This window comes from Vespula vulgaris, chromosome 13 (assembly GCF_905475345.1).
Source record: "Vespula vulgaris chromosome 13, iyVesVulg1.1, whole genome shotgun sequence".
NCBI lineage: Eukaryota > Metazoa > Arthropoda > Insecta > Hymenoptera > Vespidae > Vespula > Vespula vulgaris.
This window is the reverse complement of record NC_066598.1, coordinates 2,821,523-2,839,463: the sequence shown is the minus strand read 5'-3', so window position 1 is coordinate 2,839,463 and position 17,941 is coordinate 2,821,523. Positions and strand designations below refer to the sequence as shown.

Below are 17,941 nucleotides of genomic sequence, written 5' to 3'. Positions count from 1 at the left end.
TGAAATTGGTGAAAATAATGTTCGTATGTGTATGTATTTATTTATTTAAAATTTTATTGGTTCGGACTTGTTTATAAAATAATGAAAAACAAACATACATAATGATTTGAAATATTCATCAGAATTATTTTAGATAAACGCATTTTCATTTGTTTAACTCTATCCTGCTTAATTACAACATTGAAATTTATTCAAAGGCGCGGTTGTGTTTACAATAAAAGTCCAAAAGTAATTTTCCTATCACAAAGATGGTCTATGCGACTTTGCCGCATCGTATATCATTAGTCACGCCATTAGCAGTCTGGTTCTTTTAAATTTTTACCCTTGCGAAGGAAGTTTTATCGAAGAAGATAAATTACCAAGATTACTTCCACATATCGCATGTTACCTGGCGTGCATGAATTTAGGTCGCTTAGGGATGCCAAAGAAGAGAGTGAGCAAGAGTAGGGGAGAAAGAGAGAGGGAGGGAGAGAGAGAGAGGGAGAAAACGTTGATGTGTTGGTGAGTTTTGAAGGCACTCCTATTTTTTATTTCTCTACTTTCAAAACGAGGACTTTCTTGTTATTTTTCGTGCTCAAATTCAAAGGGCTCAACCAACTGCAGTGTTTAAAGTCCGTGCTACTGCCTTTCCTCTTTTTTCTTTTCTTTTTAAATTCCTTGACTTATCGACAAGAAAGAAAAAAAAGTAGTGATGCTCGATCTTTATGAAATGATAAATAAATGAAGAAAAAAAAAGAAAAGAAAGAAAAACAAGGAGAAAAAAAAATGATTGACACGTTCGCCCTGGCATATCTCCGACATCAATATTCATCAGCAGAAATAGAATTCTAATTATAGACCAAGATGAAGTAGAATAGATAACATCGTTCGTGTAACAAAACGAGACCACGATCTCAATTTCGGTGTTCTCATTATTAAAAGGAATCCTACGAAGGAAATTGAACGATTCTCTTATCGTCCTCGAATATCGACGTCAAGGTTACGTTGATGAAGTTAGCTTTTGTCCATGCACGTATAACGAACCAATCTCATAAGTTTCTCTCTCTCTCTCTCTCTTTCTTTCTATCGTTACAAAATCAGTGTCTCGGTCTTGAGAAAACGAACTATTACCAAGGTTGAAATGTTATAGAAAGAGACATTACTCCTGTGCCATTCAACATTCGTTGATAACTATTTTGGAAAGAGTGAGAGAGGGATAGAGAGAGTTATGTAGGGGCGGAGTTAAAGGTACGAAGGGAACGAGAATATTCTCTTTATTCGTTACTTCTTCGTGACAGTTTACGGAACGTTCAGTTAAAGTAAGAGACTAAGAGAGAAAGTAACGAAGGATGCAAGAGGAACTATTCGAGAGAAGCAATTTAATGGAACGCGTTCAGTATAACGGCGTTAAACTAGTACGTCCAGACGTCTTTTACGAGATCCTACTTGATGCGAGGCTATTATCTCTGTCTCTTTCCCTTTCTCCGTAGATTCTAACTCGACTCTTCAATTGATGTTAAGTTTTTTAATCTTTTTATTTCCTTTTGTTCCTTTCTTTTTCTTTCTTTCTTCCTCTTTTTTGTTATTATTTTTTAATGTCCGTTCTTAAACGTTAAGAACAAAGTGTTTCTCATTATGCGGAATATTTATTAATCCGACGTTAAACTCATGATTATTTATTACGTTCTTTTTTCTTACAACGTGGTAACCATGTTTTAAAGCAATTTGGAAATTATTTACACGTTTATTAGAGATATTCTTGAAACGTTTCGAACGTTTAAACGTTCGTTGTCGAGTTCGATCGACGAGAAATTTTTCTTCCTCTTTTTTTTCTTTTTTCTTTTTTTCTTTCCTTTCCGATAAAAAGATCGCGTAATATAAGTGTTGTGATGGTTGGAAAGGGAACGGTAAGAAAAATCCGGGTAAGACGGTTGAGCTCTCGTATAAATAGGGAACGTAATATTCGAAAAACATTCTTCACACTCGCATAACCGGAAGAGAATAAGGGTGAGGTGGACTATTCTTCTGGCTAGGAGCCAATCGTAGAAGGATGAGGGATCCTCCGTGAACTTTTACGCTTTACCTTCAGTTCTATTCCAGTGCCAACGACCTCAATGGGTTTGAGTAGAAACTTTTTCGACGCTAATCAGACCAGTCTCTGTTTTTGGAATACACCACGAACGACCGAGTTTATTTCCTTCTTTTCTTTTTTGCATTAGAAACGATGCCAATCGATGCATGTACATAAATACACATATCGAGTCGTACAATCTGTTTCGTTTCTATTAAATGGTATACGTATATCACTTTTGATCGAATCAAAATCGCGCGTTTGGTTTATCGATATGAAAAAAACGCAGATACGTATTGGACGTATAAAGAAATAATCTGTAAATAAAAGTGTTTGCCGGTGAAACTTTGTAACTTTGGTATGAAAAGAAGAAAAAAAAAGGAAAAAAAAAAAGAAAAAAAAATTGATAAAAAGAGACCTGCTAGCTTGCGGAAGAAAAACAGCTGGTGGATAGTTTGAAAATTGATAGACCCGACTTGGGAATACGCGTTTGTTTTCTTACTCGAGCACGGCAGAGCCATTCATCACCTATAATAGTCGACGATGGTTCTTTGCTTTGAAAATCGCCTCTTTCATATTTCCGCTAACGAAACTTTCTTTTCTATTCTTTAAGTTCTTCTTTTAACCTATTCTTATATCCTTATAACTTATACGTTGCTGTTATAAACGTCATTTATCATAACACTATCACGCACCTTCTTTTTTCTTTTTTCTACTTTTTTTTTTGTAAAATGTAAAATAGATTTCAATGAGAAGAGAGAGAGAGAGAGAGAAAGCAATGAGTGACACTTGGAGCATAATTTTCCGTTTTGTTTCTTTTTTGTTTCTTTCTTTTTTTTGTCTTGTTTTCTTTCCTTTTTCTTTCTTGTTTTTTTTTCCTTTATAAATATAACACATGGAACATACTAGGAGTTCACGACGAGGCTAACCGATCGTCCTTAATGATTAATGATTCGTCATGCTCTATGTTGAGACTTTTTGATGTATGATGATAGGAAAAGAAGAGAGAAAGAACGATACATTTTTCATGCGGGACATTCTGTCATGAAATTCATGCCCGTCCATTGTAACCATTCTCTCTTTCTCAGTCTCTTTCTCTTTCTCTTTCTCTTTCTCTTTCTCTTTCTCTTTCTCTTTCTCTGGTTGTTCGTTCGTTCGATTTATTTATTTCCACGCAACATCGAGATCCATCATCGGTCTATGATCTTTTTCTGTCTTTCTCTTTCTTTCTTTCCTCTCCCTTTTTCTCTTTTTCTATATATATATATATATACACACCTATTTCTATCTCTATCTATCTCTCTCTTTTCTTTTGTTTCTTCTCATTTCTTTCTATTCTCAATCTCGTTCTTGCTCGAGGAAAGGAACAGTAACAACGACGATTACACATCGCAGTCGTGTCGTCGACAGCAACGTATGGAAGAAGCCGCGAGGTTCTTCCATCCCATTCCCTCCTCCCACTCACCCTCCCACCCTCTCGTTCTCCTTGCCACCTTCCTTCCCCTTCTCCCCACGCCCTTACCTTGGCCACCCTTACGACCGACATAATAAATCGCGTAGGAAAAGGAGAGCTTTTCCTAGACGCTCGTGGAAAATGAGTTAAAGCACGACGACGTTGAAGAGAAGAGAAAAGAACGCTGGGAAACGTTGTCGAGGATTGTCCTACCCGTTGTTGTAGGTGTGTAGATGTGTGCGTATTTTTCTTTCTGGAAAATTCAGCTCGGAATATAGGGGTCTCGTGTCGGGGTGTAAGAAGAAGGGGTGGGTGCGACTGGCCGAGGTGACTACTCGTTTGACACACGACTCTTTCTACTACGACGTTTGTGCCCGAAATTAGAACGTATTGTGATATTCCGTAAAAAGCTTTTTACGTTTGGAAGGTTTTTAAGGAATGGCACGCCTCAAATCTATTTTTCTTTCTTTTCTCTTTATCCTTCTCTCCTTCTCTCACAGAAACACACGCACACTATCACTATGTCGATTTTTTTCCAAGAGAATGCATTATACGTAATGCGTTTTCACACCTGACATCTTCCGTTCGGGGAAAGCTTCGCGTTAAAACGTCAAGAAGAGTGAGATGTCCAAATTTTTATTTTATTTCAAAAATGTCTTATATATACTGGGTGTTTCCTGTCGGTTTTATAACTTCGGGAATAGATTCGGTACGTTAAAATAAGGAAAACAAAGTTTGTATCAAGTTTCGAAAACACCCTCTGTATATTACACGTAAGAACTTTCAATTTATTATATTTATGGCGACAATATTAATTATTATACTACAGCGTTTATATGGGGATTATTTTAATAAGATCGATATATTTTTCATGGAAGAATGCCTTCGAATCCTATCAAGGGCTAAGGCACTCGAAATAGTGTTACGTTCGAGGATATATAATTTCACACCCTGTGTCCTCTCTCCTTCAGTCACTACGTTCAAGCCAATATCTTCTCTAAATTCCGCCGGCAGCGATAGCCTGAGAGTATCCTGGCTATGTGATACTGTCCTTCTCTGTCTCTCTATGTTAGCATGTCCATCCCTATCTTATTACTTCGTAGAACTCAAGGACGATGTTACTATCTCTCTCTCTCTCTCTCTCTCTCTCTCTCTCTCTCTCTCTCTCTCTCTCTCTCTTTCTCTCTCTCTCTCTCTCTCTCTATCTATCTATCTATCTATCTATCTATCTCTCCCTCTCTCTACCTTTCTCTCTTTCTCTCTCTCTCTCCCCCCCACTTTCTCTCTCTCTCTCTCTCTCTCTCTCTCTCTCTACCCCTCGCTCTCTGTCTCTCGATGTTTCCTTAACGATGTTAAACGTCGAGTTGGCTCTTCACCATGAAGGTCCTTTTACCCCTTGGCTCCTTCCTACTCGAAACTCACCTAGGGAATTAAAGAACGAGATTAGCAGAAGCGTATCGCATTCGTATTCGCATAGGTTTACATCCCGAGAAATCTCTACTAACGATGACGGATCGTCGTTTCTCTACGTTTTGAATAATCCCACCTTATATATCTTTTAATATTTTTTTTTCCTTCTTCTTTTCCTTTTTCTGTAAAATATCTAACGCCGAGTGTGGAAAACCTTTTATTTTTGTTGCGTTTGTTTTTACTTCGTCGTTAATTACATTAATTTGATAAATTAGATACAGATCGCATTAACGTTATTTCGTTGAAATTTCATTTCCAATTAAGTTATTCATTGTGAATAATTTAGCAATGACGAGAATAGAAAATTAGAGATTACGATTGTCTCGTTTCGACGATAGGAAGATTATTCTACGATCTAAATAAGAAATATTGTTTTTGTTAAAAGGATCAACATTTGCTCTTGTCCTTCTAAACGTAATCCTTCTTTAATTTCATTTCCAATTCGCTTTAAGTCTAATCTGTCTACGGTCGGACTTCCGAACACCTGGTGCTATCTTTCAACGAGTACCGTAATCGCCCGATTAAGTATTAATGCATTGAAACTATGCGAATTAGGCTTGAAATATCATTCGAAAATTGTCGATCATTTTTATTGCTTTATGACTGCAATCTATACGAGAACTTAATCAATCAATGAAATCTTTAAATTCGATTACACTTTCTTTCTTTTTTATTTGTTTTTTCTTTTGTCTTTTCTTTCTTTTTTTTTTCTTCTCGAGCTCGAGAATGAAATTTCATTTTATCGTATATGCGTTGCATTCGTCGTTCGATCTACGCCTATTCCCTGAACGCTCGTAAAAGTACAAACGTCCTGAAGAAGTTTTCCCCGTATGCTCGTTAAAAAAGTAATTCATCGAGAGAGAAAGAGAAAAAGAAAGAAAGACAGAGGGAGAGAGAGGGAGAAAAAGAAAAAGAGACTGTATATATAGAATGACTTGTTCGAAAAATTCTTTCTTGTATAATATATAAACGAGATCATGTCTTATGATAAATGCGATATAAAAAGTTTTTTCTTTCCTCTTCTTTTCTTTTCTTTCTTTTTTTATAATCATTCTATCAGATATTTATTTTAACAAGAATATACACATATTAAGTATTATAGTTCAATATGCAAAGAAAATATAAAACTGTTTCTTATTTAATTGTTTCACCCTGTATAAATGTCTTATGGACGATGACAAAATTTCTTCTCATTTTACAAATTATACGAAATTGTTATTCGCTTCAAATCAGTAGAAAAAATTAGATTAATTATATTTTGAGAGAATATGAGAGTCTGTATTATTTCGATTGTAACTATTAATAATCTAATTAAAGACTCATGTGATTACAAGAGATTATAATTATAAGACAATGAACGCAGAGATCGATTTCGATGCTTTTGTCTTTTCTAAGATAAAAGAAGAACTTTTTCTATCTTCCTTTTCCCAGAAGAGAGAACGAATCATCTCGATCTGGGAACGCTCGAGGCTCTTTTTTCCTTCCATCTCTTTCTGTTTTTTTCCACTCTCTTTCTATCTTTTTTTCTCTGTTTCTCTCCGTACCTTTTTCTTTTTCTTAAAGCAACGAATTTGTACGAGCTTTGATCTTCGGTTAAGAATTTTCTCGTTGACATGTCTGACATTTTTTCGGCTGAATAAATTTCTTATGCTTTTCTCGACGGTGTTCGCGGATTTTTTTATTCGAATCGACGAAGCGAGATTGTACCATGTACCTTTCACCACTACTGATTTTTACAAGAGGTCAACCACCTATTTGAAAACTGTGTAATATGGGGTAACGAAAAAAAAAGAAAAAAATACTCGATGTGTGCTCTGTGCATTACAATACGTGATAAGGTATTTCAGTTTTTTGTTCCTTTTTAATGCAAAAAAGTAAGCCAGACGATCGAACGATTTCAAGCTTGAAATAACGTTTTAACAAAAGCTTAATATGTCATACACGTCGAGATAAAATATACATTACATATCTATCTCTCTTTGTTTTCTTCTTCCTTTTTTTTTTTTGTTTTCAATACGTTCGATTAACGTCACGGCCTTGGAAAAACAAAAAACCATTAGGACGAGAATTAAATGAACGACGCAATCAACGCTAAACGTTGTTATTCGTTTTTTTATTTATTTATATTTTGAAATACAACTTTACCTGTATATTACGTTTTGTACTGCTCGGGTGTACTGTCTACCATAACAGATAGGTCGAGTGTTGGACGATTCCGAGAAGTCAACAATAGCTTGACTTTAACAAAGGTCGTACTAGTAGTATCCCGGCAGTTCTAGATGAGTCAGCGGAGCGAACGGTTGTCGATCAAATTCGTGTTCGGTCGAATAAATTTTTAACTAACGTTGGATTGATCTTTTCGTTTTAAATAAATAATATCTAAACTAGTTTCTTTATATCAAATAATTGATTGAAGATCAAATTAAATAGATCAAATTAAATAGAAATAATACAATTATTTTATTATCAGATTTTATTGATACAACGAAGCGATCATCGATGGATAATCTTTAAGATAAATAAATTATTATTATAACATTAATAATTATTGTGAACGCATATGTAAGAGAAATTAATTCATTGTTCCAGTTGTACGAGAGGTGACTTCATCAAGGTGTTTCTTCACTTGGAGAACGAAGGGGTGTCCGAATATACTCCCTGGTCTGGAATTTTGTGCGGAGAATTACGCGATATTCCTCAAATTTTGTACAGCTCAAGATCAACCCTCATACTCGAACTTCATACCGAGTTACCCTCTTCAAATGCGACGGGCTTTTCCGGAACTTTTCGCTTCATCGACAGACGTAAGTTTTTCGATCTTGTTAGTCGACTCTTCTTTCTATAACTTTTCTTTCTTCTTAATTATATATATCGTTGATTAGAAGAATATTTCTAATAACAATCAAGCGAGGAACATCATTATATCTTTCATTTGATCTTTTTCTCTATCTCTTTCTTTCTCAAGTTTATTCGTCAATTTATTTTTATAGGATAACGAATCGTATCTTTTTTTTTTTAATAATAACTATTTCTTATCATTTCTAATGAAGAACACATACGAAGGATTAATGAAAGTTTCAACTAACTATTAGTAACTAGTATTGACTACTAAGTTTCAACTAAATTCGTTCGATTTTATACGAAATTTTATTAATTTTATATAATAATAATGTTGGAACTTTATAACGTGAGAATTGATAAAAACGAAACTCGAAATTATATCGACAAATTTTTTAAAATGAAAATACACGGTACGAGTTGGTCAGTCGATTATTGCGATATATCATCCTACCGGCAGGGTGAAATTGATCGAACAAAGACCTTGACATTGCTATAGAAAGAAAAAAAAATGTATGCAGGTTGTAGGTAATGCGCAAAGCAACGTTACGAATCCATTTCGCTCGATCCATCATCCGAAGGCATCGTTTCCTATATAGGTTATGTGTGTGTACACGTATGTATATACAAACGTGGAAAGAAAGAAATCAGCAAGATAGTATTTGCACAAAAATCTGCTTTTTTAGTGTTACCAATATTAATGCTTTTTATATACTATGCTTCCAATATTTCGTTTGACGCTTTCAACTTTTATTTTATCGACGATATTGCTTTTGAATGAAGTAAATCATATTCGCGTTAAGAATCTTTGTTAATTACAAGAAAATTTTTATTAATATGTTACATTACTTTTTATGTAACATACTAATAAACTACATTATATGTCAGTAATTAACGTAATTAACACTTCTTTTTTTTTCTATTTGAACTCACAGACAGAGAACTAATATATATTTACTAATCTATTATGAACTTACATTTTCTCTCTCTCTCTCTCTCTCTCTGTACTTTATCTCTTTCATCAAATAATAGAACATAAAATTTGACACACCTCGTTGATTATCTACGTTCCCATAAAATAGTAAATAATATTGTCGAGCGTATGCAGCTGTAGTAGGAAGGAAGCGAAGCCGTGATTAAGCATGTATAATTTAAATGTAATTTCTGCCTCGTGCCGACGAGTTTTAATCAAATGTGTAGGAATGAAGGAGAACTAAAGTAGGATGATGAAAGGGGAGAAGAAAATCGATTGGATGTTACCATAAAATTTTCCTACACGAACATTCATAATTGATCGCAAACTTTTATTTCAATTTTCATTAAAGTTTCTTTTATCTTTCTCTCTTTTTTCTTCTCCTCTTTTTATCCTTTCATTCATTTATTATTATTTTTTTTTTTTTAATAATATTTTAACTTTCATTCGTCTCAACGATTATCCTGTACAAGTAATCAGAACAAACGAACGTAATACAGGAAGTGAAAGATAGGAAGGTTAGAAGAGGAGGGGGTGGAAGGAAGGTTGGTATGCGAATTAACGGTATAATTGCCGGTCTCGTCGTAGGGCATTAGGCTATCCCCGAATGGTTAGCGATAAGTATCATTCCGACAAAGCATTACCGTACGTGAAAATAGATGGGGTTAGTCCACTAGCGAAGAAGAGAGAAGGAGAGAGAAGGAGAGAGAGTTAGTAGAAGAGAGAGAGAGAGAGAGAGAGAGAGAGAGAGAGAAGATTCAAGTATAACTCCACACTGCGGTCTAATTCATTTACCTTGCTTCCTCGGCCCCAATCTCGCTCGAAATTCGGCAATTAATGAGAAAATTGCGAGCTCGAGCTCGAGCTAAAAATATTACCGGAGGCCTTACTTCGACTAACGAGAACTTCATCGTGCTCGATAATTGGCTGGAAATTTGTGAAACTTTCCCTCTGATAATGTCTCCTCGTTCTATCTTATTCTCTCTCTATCTACCTCTACTTCTCTCTCTTTCTGTCTGTCTATCTATCTGTCTATCTATCTTTTACTCTTTTCATGCGTACGATCTCATCGATTGATTCTTCTCCGTCCTTCGTTGTCAACGTTAAACGAGAATAGATTTGTCTGACGAGACGGAAATCGAATCGTTAATACTAAACGGCTCGTTGATGAAGCGACCAGCGAAGAGTTTATCGAGAGAACACTTTCTTCCTTTTCTATTACTGCACACTGTTTCGCTCTAGTGAGTTAGTAAAATCAATTAGAGAATTACATGTTCTGTACATGCGTCTGTATATAACATCTGCTATCTCTGCAATGCCGTTCAATATTAGCTTTCTCTTTGAGTCTACTATTAAATAGACTTATCGTTAAATAAGCTCTTACACTCTCTCTCTCTCTCTCTTTCTCTCTCTCTCTCTCTCTCTCTCTCTCATTCTCTCTTTCTCTTTCTCTTTGTTTGTCTCTCTTAATTTCTCTCCATCTCTCTTTCGTCGTAGATATTGTCTCGTACAATATTTTCAAATGTTTTTATCTAACGATAAATATTAGATTGCGCGTAATTTCTGTTACAACATCGTGTTAGGAAAAATAATTAAAAAAAAAATAAGAAAAAAAAGAAACAAAAACATATTTTCACCGGAAGGTTCACGTGTTTTTGATCAATTAGTCATCTTAATTATGAAACATATATAAAATCGTATATTTATCTCTTATGTCCTTGACAAAGGGAAAAGAAGAATAGGACGTTCGCTCGAGATAGAAAGGAAATATGGGCCAAGTCGGAAAGTCCTTCGGCTATTTGCACGGTATTGATTAAAGTGGCTAACTCAGCCCGGACTATTTTCGAGTTTCGCTATCCCACCGACGCTCACCAGGCAACCTACTAATTACAGTGCGAGTGCTATCACCAGACTCGTTGATGACTCTACGTTTCGATTTTTTTTGCCCTTATCGCTATCTCTTTTCATTGCATTTTCAATTCGGTCAACCATACATTTATTTAACTTCGTATTTTCGACAAAATTTTTTTTTCTTTTTTTTTTTGAATTTTCTCAAACAGTAATCGATTTAATTAATATATATATATACACACACACACACACACACTAACAAACGTATATATAAAATTAATTTAGTTTTTTAATAGAATACAAAATTTAATTAGCATATCTAGGAGTATCGGTATCAATCGAAACTTGTAATAAACAAAATAATTTCATTTTTGTGCATTTTCACGAACTTTCAATATCAAACTAATCCTTTCTAGTATTTTAATTCATTCACAAGACATATTTACATATTATATCTCCCGTTGTTCTTCGACGAGATCTGAAAAGATAAATGTATGGTATATATTCTTGTATAAATCGAGAATAAATCATCGCAGAGGTCTTCCCAATCGATTGCATAGTCGGAAATTGGAATTAAATAAAATATTTACTTACCTCTTTGCCGGTCTCCTTTAGATTCGATATAATTAGGATAGTACCTCGTATTTCAGGAACGTTTCACGATTATTACTTTTTCTAGGATAATAGTCGAACCAAATTAAATTAAAAAAATTTTATATATATATAAAATCATAAATAAATATATCTTTGATTCGGGAAATAACATTTATATTCGACTTGAAAAGAAAAATTCATTGGCCTCTGTTAAAAGTAGAACGCTTTTACAGTTCTCTGGATGTGCATCGTTGCAGACTTGTTCCACGATAAAAATTTGAAAAAGCGATCAGCGATCCGTATTATCATGCTAGGGTAATTTCACCTTTGCGATCGTTGAGATAAAACAAAACGGGATCCTCTGTCTATAGTCGTTCTTCTATAGATATATATTTTTCGTAATCCACTAGATAAAAAGAAAAACAGAAGCTTAAAGCAGAGTTCTCTTGGCTTTTCCCGCCAATTCCCTTGTTTCATTCTCAAGAGACACCCGATAAGAGAAGTACTTAAACTTGTGAACTTTTTCAAAGTGTCAGGAGTTAGTGTAAATCTTCTCACGCGCGAGTAGGAAAAGAGGATTCTGACGGAAGCAAATTTATTCTAACTCGTATGTCTATCTCTTTTACAGTTTCGTAAACAAGTTTATATATTTTGTCTTTTATTAAGTAAGATAAATATATTTAGTTAGATTTAATAAGATTCGAAAAAGTGTTTAATTAAATCTATATTAATTTGATAAGAGAAAACATTTGTGTGCTTTTGGGACAATTGAATTGCCAGGGCAAAGATAAATATAGATATTTTAATGTTGTTCAAATCTACCTATCTATATATATATATATATATATATATATATATATATATGCATGTGTGTGTATGTCTTTTTTTCTTCTTTTTCTTTCCCAATATATAATTTATAATCTAAATATAAAGGATATTATACCGTAAATAAATATAGGAAAATAGATCGAAATTAATGTTAACGAAACTCGAATACATTTAGTCTATGCTTTTATTTCGCGGTACATTATTTGCGTAAATTTCTCTATGTGAATATGTGCCGTTTACCATTGCATTCCCATTGGACAGTGCTTTTTACCTTTCATCCAACGCATGTAAAATGTCGTCGTTATTAAAAGAAATAACGGGAAAATCTCGCAACGGAACACGTTTTCGTTTTGCATTCGTTTAAACGATGTTTACCAAGTTAACTGAATAATTCCGATTTTTCTCGTTTTTCTACGCCAATTTTACGAACCTTTGCAAACGTGTTACCGTCAATCTACGAATGCGTATTTCTTTAATTGATATTCTTTTTTAAATCGAAACAACAAACTTTAAAAATTACATTTACGAAAAACAGAAATAAATTTTGGGAGAAACTTCAATCATGTTCTTTTAATAATTTACAAATATTATCTCTGACAATAATTTACAAATATTGTTTTAATTAAACAGCAAGATCCATGGAAATATCTAAAGAACAACGATAATTTCGAAATATTTTCTAAATTTGCAATCGATTGAAAACACTGTCAATTTCAAGGATTTCTCTACAATTTTTAAATAACGTCGATACAATGCTCTCTACTTTGTTATATTGATACTTTGGATTCACACGTAGAATGCTCTCGGAAGAGATGCGTATGGATCGAGAGAAACAGATATAAAGGTGTGCCGCGTCGATTGCTTTAATTTGCAGCAAAGCGAGTAGTTTCATAATGAATCGCAAGCATCATTAAACAATTAATTTACGGAATTCAATCGCAGTGAACGGGAATAACGATGGGACGAGAGAGGTACGAAACGTAAAATCGAACTGTAGCTTCTCTCTCTCTCTCTCTCTCTCTCTCTCTCTGTCTGTCTGTCTGTCTACCTCTCTTTTCCATACCTCGCTCTTTCTCTCTTGGAACGGACCAATGGAATTTTGCGAGCTTTCGAGCAGCTGCTCCTAATGTAATCAAATATTTACACTGTCGTGTACGCACACTGATTTCAAAATAACAGAGTAAAAAGTCGTCGATGGGAATCCTGTGACCCGCGTTTCGAAAGAGCGATGCATATTTTGCTGTTGCAGTATTTTTTGTTTCTTCTTCTTCCATCCCCCTCCTCTCACATCCTCGCCAATTTATTTGTTTTTCCTATTTTTTTCTTTCTTCTTTTTTTTTTTAATTCGTTCCATTCTCATGCTCTCTTTTTTCTCTTTATTATTATTATTATTATTATTATTATTATTATTATTATTATTATTATTATTATTATTATTGTTATTGTTATTATTGTTATTGTTATTATTATTATTTTCTTTTTTTACTTTTTATTTTTTCTTGCTTGCTCCATTCAATTTTCTTCCCCGTAGAGAGACATTAATTTTATTTATAATAATTAATTTAGAGAGCAGCGTTATTCCTTCTTTTCTTTATCTTTTTTTATCTATTTTTTTTTTTTTTGATTCTCAATCTGTTATTTGTAGTCTGATATATGTATTTAAAAGGCACGTACATAAATGGTACATTAGTTCGGCGAGAAGTTACATGTTCGGTACATTCGTTTCCTCTTGAGAAATATAGCTAGCTAGGAAAGATTCATGGTAGCGAGGGTCGAAGAAAAAGAGAAAAGTAAAGAAGAGATAGGAAGAAACGATTAAAGCACGAAATTAACTCCCATCGAAAGAAACGACTAATGCAAGAGAATTTTCCGTAATATTTTAGCTGAGAAAAGGAGAGAGAGAGAGAGAGAGAGGAGAGGAGAGAAATAATATGAGATTCTGAACGAGCTGAGAAAGCAAAAGAATCTTTCGTCGTTTCGAAAGAGTTAAAGAAACTCCTTCTTTTTTGTTGAGTTTGTAGTTACATTGTCATACTTTTCCACAAATTTTAAAATGAAATATAATCCTCGATCGACGAACAGGACGTGGAAAGAACGGTCACGTAAAAACGCACGTGGCTATAGTATCTATATGTGTATAGAATACGTGCTAACATATAGAGAAGGAAAAAGAAAGAGAGAGAAGAGGTTACGCGCAGCCGTCGTGGTTGGCGCAGCTCTGGCGCAAAGTGACTACGTGTTCGGGATACCAAGCCCATTAAAAAATCTATCTACGCTTGCCCGTTGTAGCTTGAAATTTAAGAATCTCGAGAGTTTCGCCATCGTGTTCGAATTTCCGAAAGCGTGTGCGAGCATAATGAGTGAGAGAGAGAGAGAGAGAGAGAGAGAGGAAAAGAAGAAAGAGAAAGAGAATCAGTCCAATTGTCATTCGTAGAAGAAAAACGTAGACCTTGTGAAGGCCGTAAAATCTAAGAAAAGATTTCCACTTGTATGAAAGACGATACCTATTGGTCGAACTTCCGATCGAGTCCGATTGCTACGGGGAATTCTTTCTTTTCTTTTTCTTTCTCCTTCTTCCTATCTCTTTCTTGTGGGGAAAAACTCGCTTCCGGTGAAACCGCCACCGCTACGCTCGTTTATGCACTTTTTTCCTCTCGTCGTTCTTTACGACAGAAGCCACCGTGACGAATGGGGCCATGCTCGATCCGGTCGAGGGAGACTGCCCTCTTTCTTTGTGTGTGTGTGTGTGTGTGTGTGTGTGTGTGTGTGTGTGTGTGCGTGCATATATATATGTACGTACGTACGTATATATGTGTGTGTATGTCTCTCTCTCGCTCTCTCTCTCTCTCTCTCTCTCTCTCTTTCTCTCTCGCTCTCTCTCTCTTTCTTTCTTACTCGGTCACGATCGATTCTTACGAAGACGAAGACGAGAACGGACGATTTAGAGTAGTACGAAACCGATGGAAAAGTCCTTCTCTTCTCCCGATAAATGATGTGGCACCAGTAGCGAGAATCCAAAGGAAGATGAAGTCGTAGAAAGTTTAATAAAACGTTTCCATTGCTCGTTAACCGTTGGAGAACGTACTGTTCTTATCTTCGTACGTTTCAACGATTAATCGAACTTTAGTTTAATCGTAAAGAAAGTTTTTTATCGTTTCAAAGTTCTTTATTAAAGTGTATTCTAAAAGTTGTTCGCCTGACATATATATACGCCTATACGAAGTCTACAAAATCGATGTTATTATATCGATAGTATCGAAGTACGTAGTTGAAAAGAGGGTAGTTTACCCTTTAAAACGAATTTTTTTTCAAGTCTCTACGATTTTTCGTTCCGAAGATACGTCCATTTGAAATTTTCCATTCATAATTACGAAGCACGTGGTGTGAGTAGTCACGTGATTATGAGTAGTAGTAAGAATTTACTACGGTCAGCTGTTGCGTAATTTCTTAGAATTTATGTAGGTCACTGTGTCAATGCCATTTGAGTGGAATTATGTAGGTCAAAAAACAGCTGTTTTTTTTAATGCGAATATCTTCGGAACTAAGAGTCGTAGAGACTTGAAATAAAGTTCATTTTAAAGTTTAAACTTTTGTCTATCTTATTATTATATTTTAATAAACAATTTAAGCATTTGTTATAAACAATTAGTGAAAAAATTTTATATAAACAATTTCGTTCAAATTGAAAGTTTAAAATTAAAATTTTATACATTCTATCGTCATATTAGTAATAAACATTTAATTTGTTATAAACAAATTGTTATAAACAATTTTTTGTTAATAATCGAGTTAATAGATAATTTTATTCAAATTATCGCTTTAAGGACAAAGTTTTTATATTTTTTTCATCGATAAGAAACATTCAATTTCTTATAAACAAATTGTTATAAACAAATTGTTATAAACAATTGTTTGTTAATAATCAAGTTAATAGATAATTCCGTCCACTTTAAAGACGATGTTTTTATATTTTTTCATCGTATCGATAATAAATATTCAATTTGTTATAAACAAATAGTTATAAACAAATTGTTATAAACAAATGACTATGAAAAATTTTTTCACATTTTTTTTACCAAAGTAGTACAGAAAGCATAATCCATTTTTTGCTTAATTTACATATAATTAATCAAATTGTTTATAATTTATTTTATAAACAATTCTATTATTTAAATTTAAAACAAATTGTATTAATGACTTATACTACTAGGAGGATTGCAACTAATTAATTATAGATTTATTTTTTGTGTTGAATTTATGCCCATAAAGGAATTTGTTTATACCATTTGTTCGAACGGTAAATAATGACGATGAATCGAAAATTCAGTTGTACTACTTGTTCTACCGGTGAAAAATAACGTTCGACAAAATACTCGGTTGTACTACTTGCTCGATTAATGAAAATCGATTTCGGGCAAAAAACTCGATTATACTACTTTTTCCGACGGTTAAAATCGACGTAGGACTAAAAATTCGGTTGTACCACTTTCTCGATTAATGAAGATCGACGTCGCATCAGAAACTCGGTTATATCTACTACTTTTTGCATCGGATAAAAATCACCGTCGGACCAAAAACTCGGTTCTATTACTTTCTCCGTTTTCCCAAAATTCTTCGTTCGAGTAAAAACTCGGTTCTACTACTTGCACCGTTCCCCAAAATCTTTCGGCTGACCAAATAGTCAGCTCTACCACTTCTCCCAATCATTCTTCATGAGTAATATTAATCGTTTTAAACGCATGTTTTCTCTTTCGCTGTCTTTCTCTCTCCCTCAACAACAGTAAAGTTCCAAGTTCTTAATGAACGTTATTTGCTTCCTAAATTAATTCCCATTATAACGTAGTTTCTGCTGATCTCATAAATTCCATGCTAGTAAAGTAATTACTGTTTGGATCGGTTCGTATAAAAGCGCGCGAGCGAGTAATTCCATTTTCGCGAGAGGCTTTCACTGGCGTGTCATTTTCTGATAGTCACGTTAACTACTGCCCACACTTGACTAACGAAGCATTAAAGGTCGCTATACATAGTGGCCACTTACGGTGATGAAAGGTTGATGCAATTTTTAATGTATGCACACCGAGCTATAATATATATATATATATATATATATATATATATATATATATATATATATATATCATAAACGAGTTGTGGCGTCAGTTGTTTATAAGTATAATAATTGATTCATTAATGACGTAAATTAATAGCCAATTTTAGCGAATTTTATTTTATCTTCTTTTTTTATTTTTTAGTAACTTATAAAAAAAAATATTAAAAAAGATATCCTAGATCATTCTAGGTCATACTATCGATCGTACATAACCATCAATCAGAATCGAAATCCTACCTGTAGGCTACCATCACTTTGTTCGTTGCCTTCTGAAATGCACTTTTTCCCATTAATGCTGCAAGCTGCGAATTCACCAAATTGGTCCGTACGAAAACGGATTTAAAACCGTTTCCACGTCTCGCGTCCGCTAGAGTTCAATTATTATTTTTCAATCTCGGACAATCTGTTCGGCTCTATCCCTCCCTACTGCTAATCCTTCTACCTCTTCATGGAAAATATCGATCTAACGGGTGGCAATTAATTTTCTACGTAATTTACATCCACTCGGATCAGTTCGAACTATCTTATTGCATTATGGAATAGATGAATTCTTGAATAATTTGAATTGTTCAAAGGGAGCCGCGATTAATTTTGTTTTGAACAAAAAAAAGAAAAAAAGGAAAAATCAAAACAAGAGGAAAGAGAAAAGCAAAGAGGAAAAACTTGAAAAATAAAAGCTCCTTTCTCCGTTTATATAAATTCCAATCCTTTTTATTCGCCGTTTCTCATCGTTGAAAGATCTTAGAAATTTGATAGGACATTCTTTATTAACTG

The 17,941-nt window shown here is 34.1% G+C and overlaps 1 protein-coding gene across 2 annotated transcripts in view; it reads left to right on the top strand.

The window, feature by feature from the left end:
* The window catches only part of LOC127068319 (suppressor of lurcher protein 1), a 299,973-nt gene that overhangs the window by 107,351 nt on the left and 174,681 nt on the right, over positions 1–17,941 (top strand). For both annotated transcript variants that reach the window (XM_051004344.1, XM_051004343.1), the window contains exon 5: positions 7,563–7,777. In XM_051004344.1, coding sequence (XP_050860301.1) covers positions 7,563–7,777 — 215 coding nt within the window. The remainder of the gene's footprint in view (positions 1–7,562; positions 7,778–17,941) is intronic.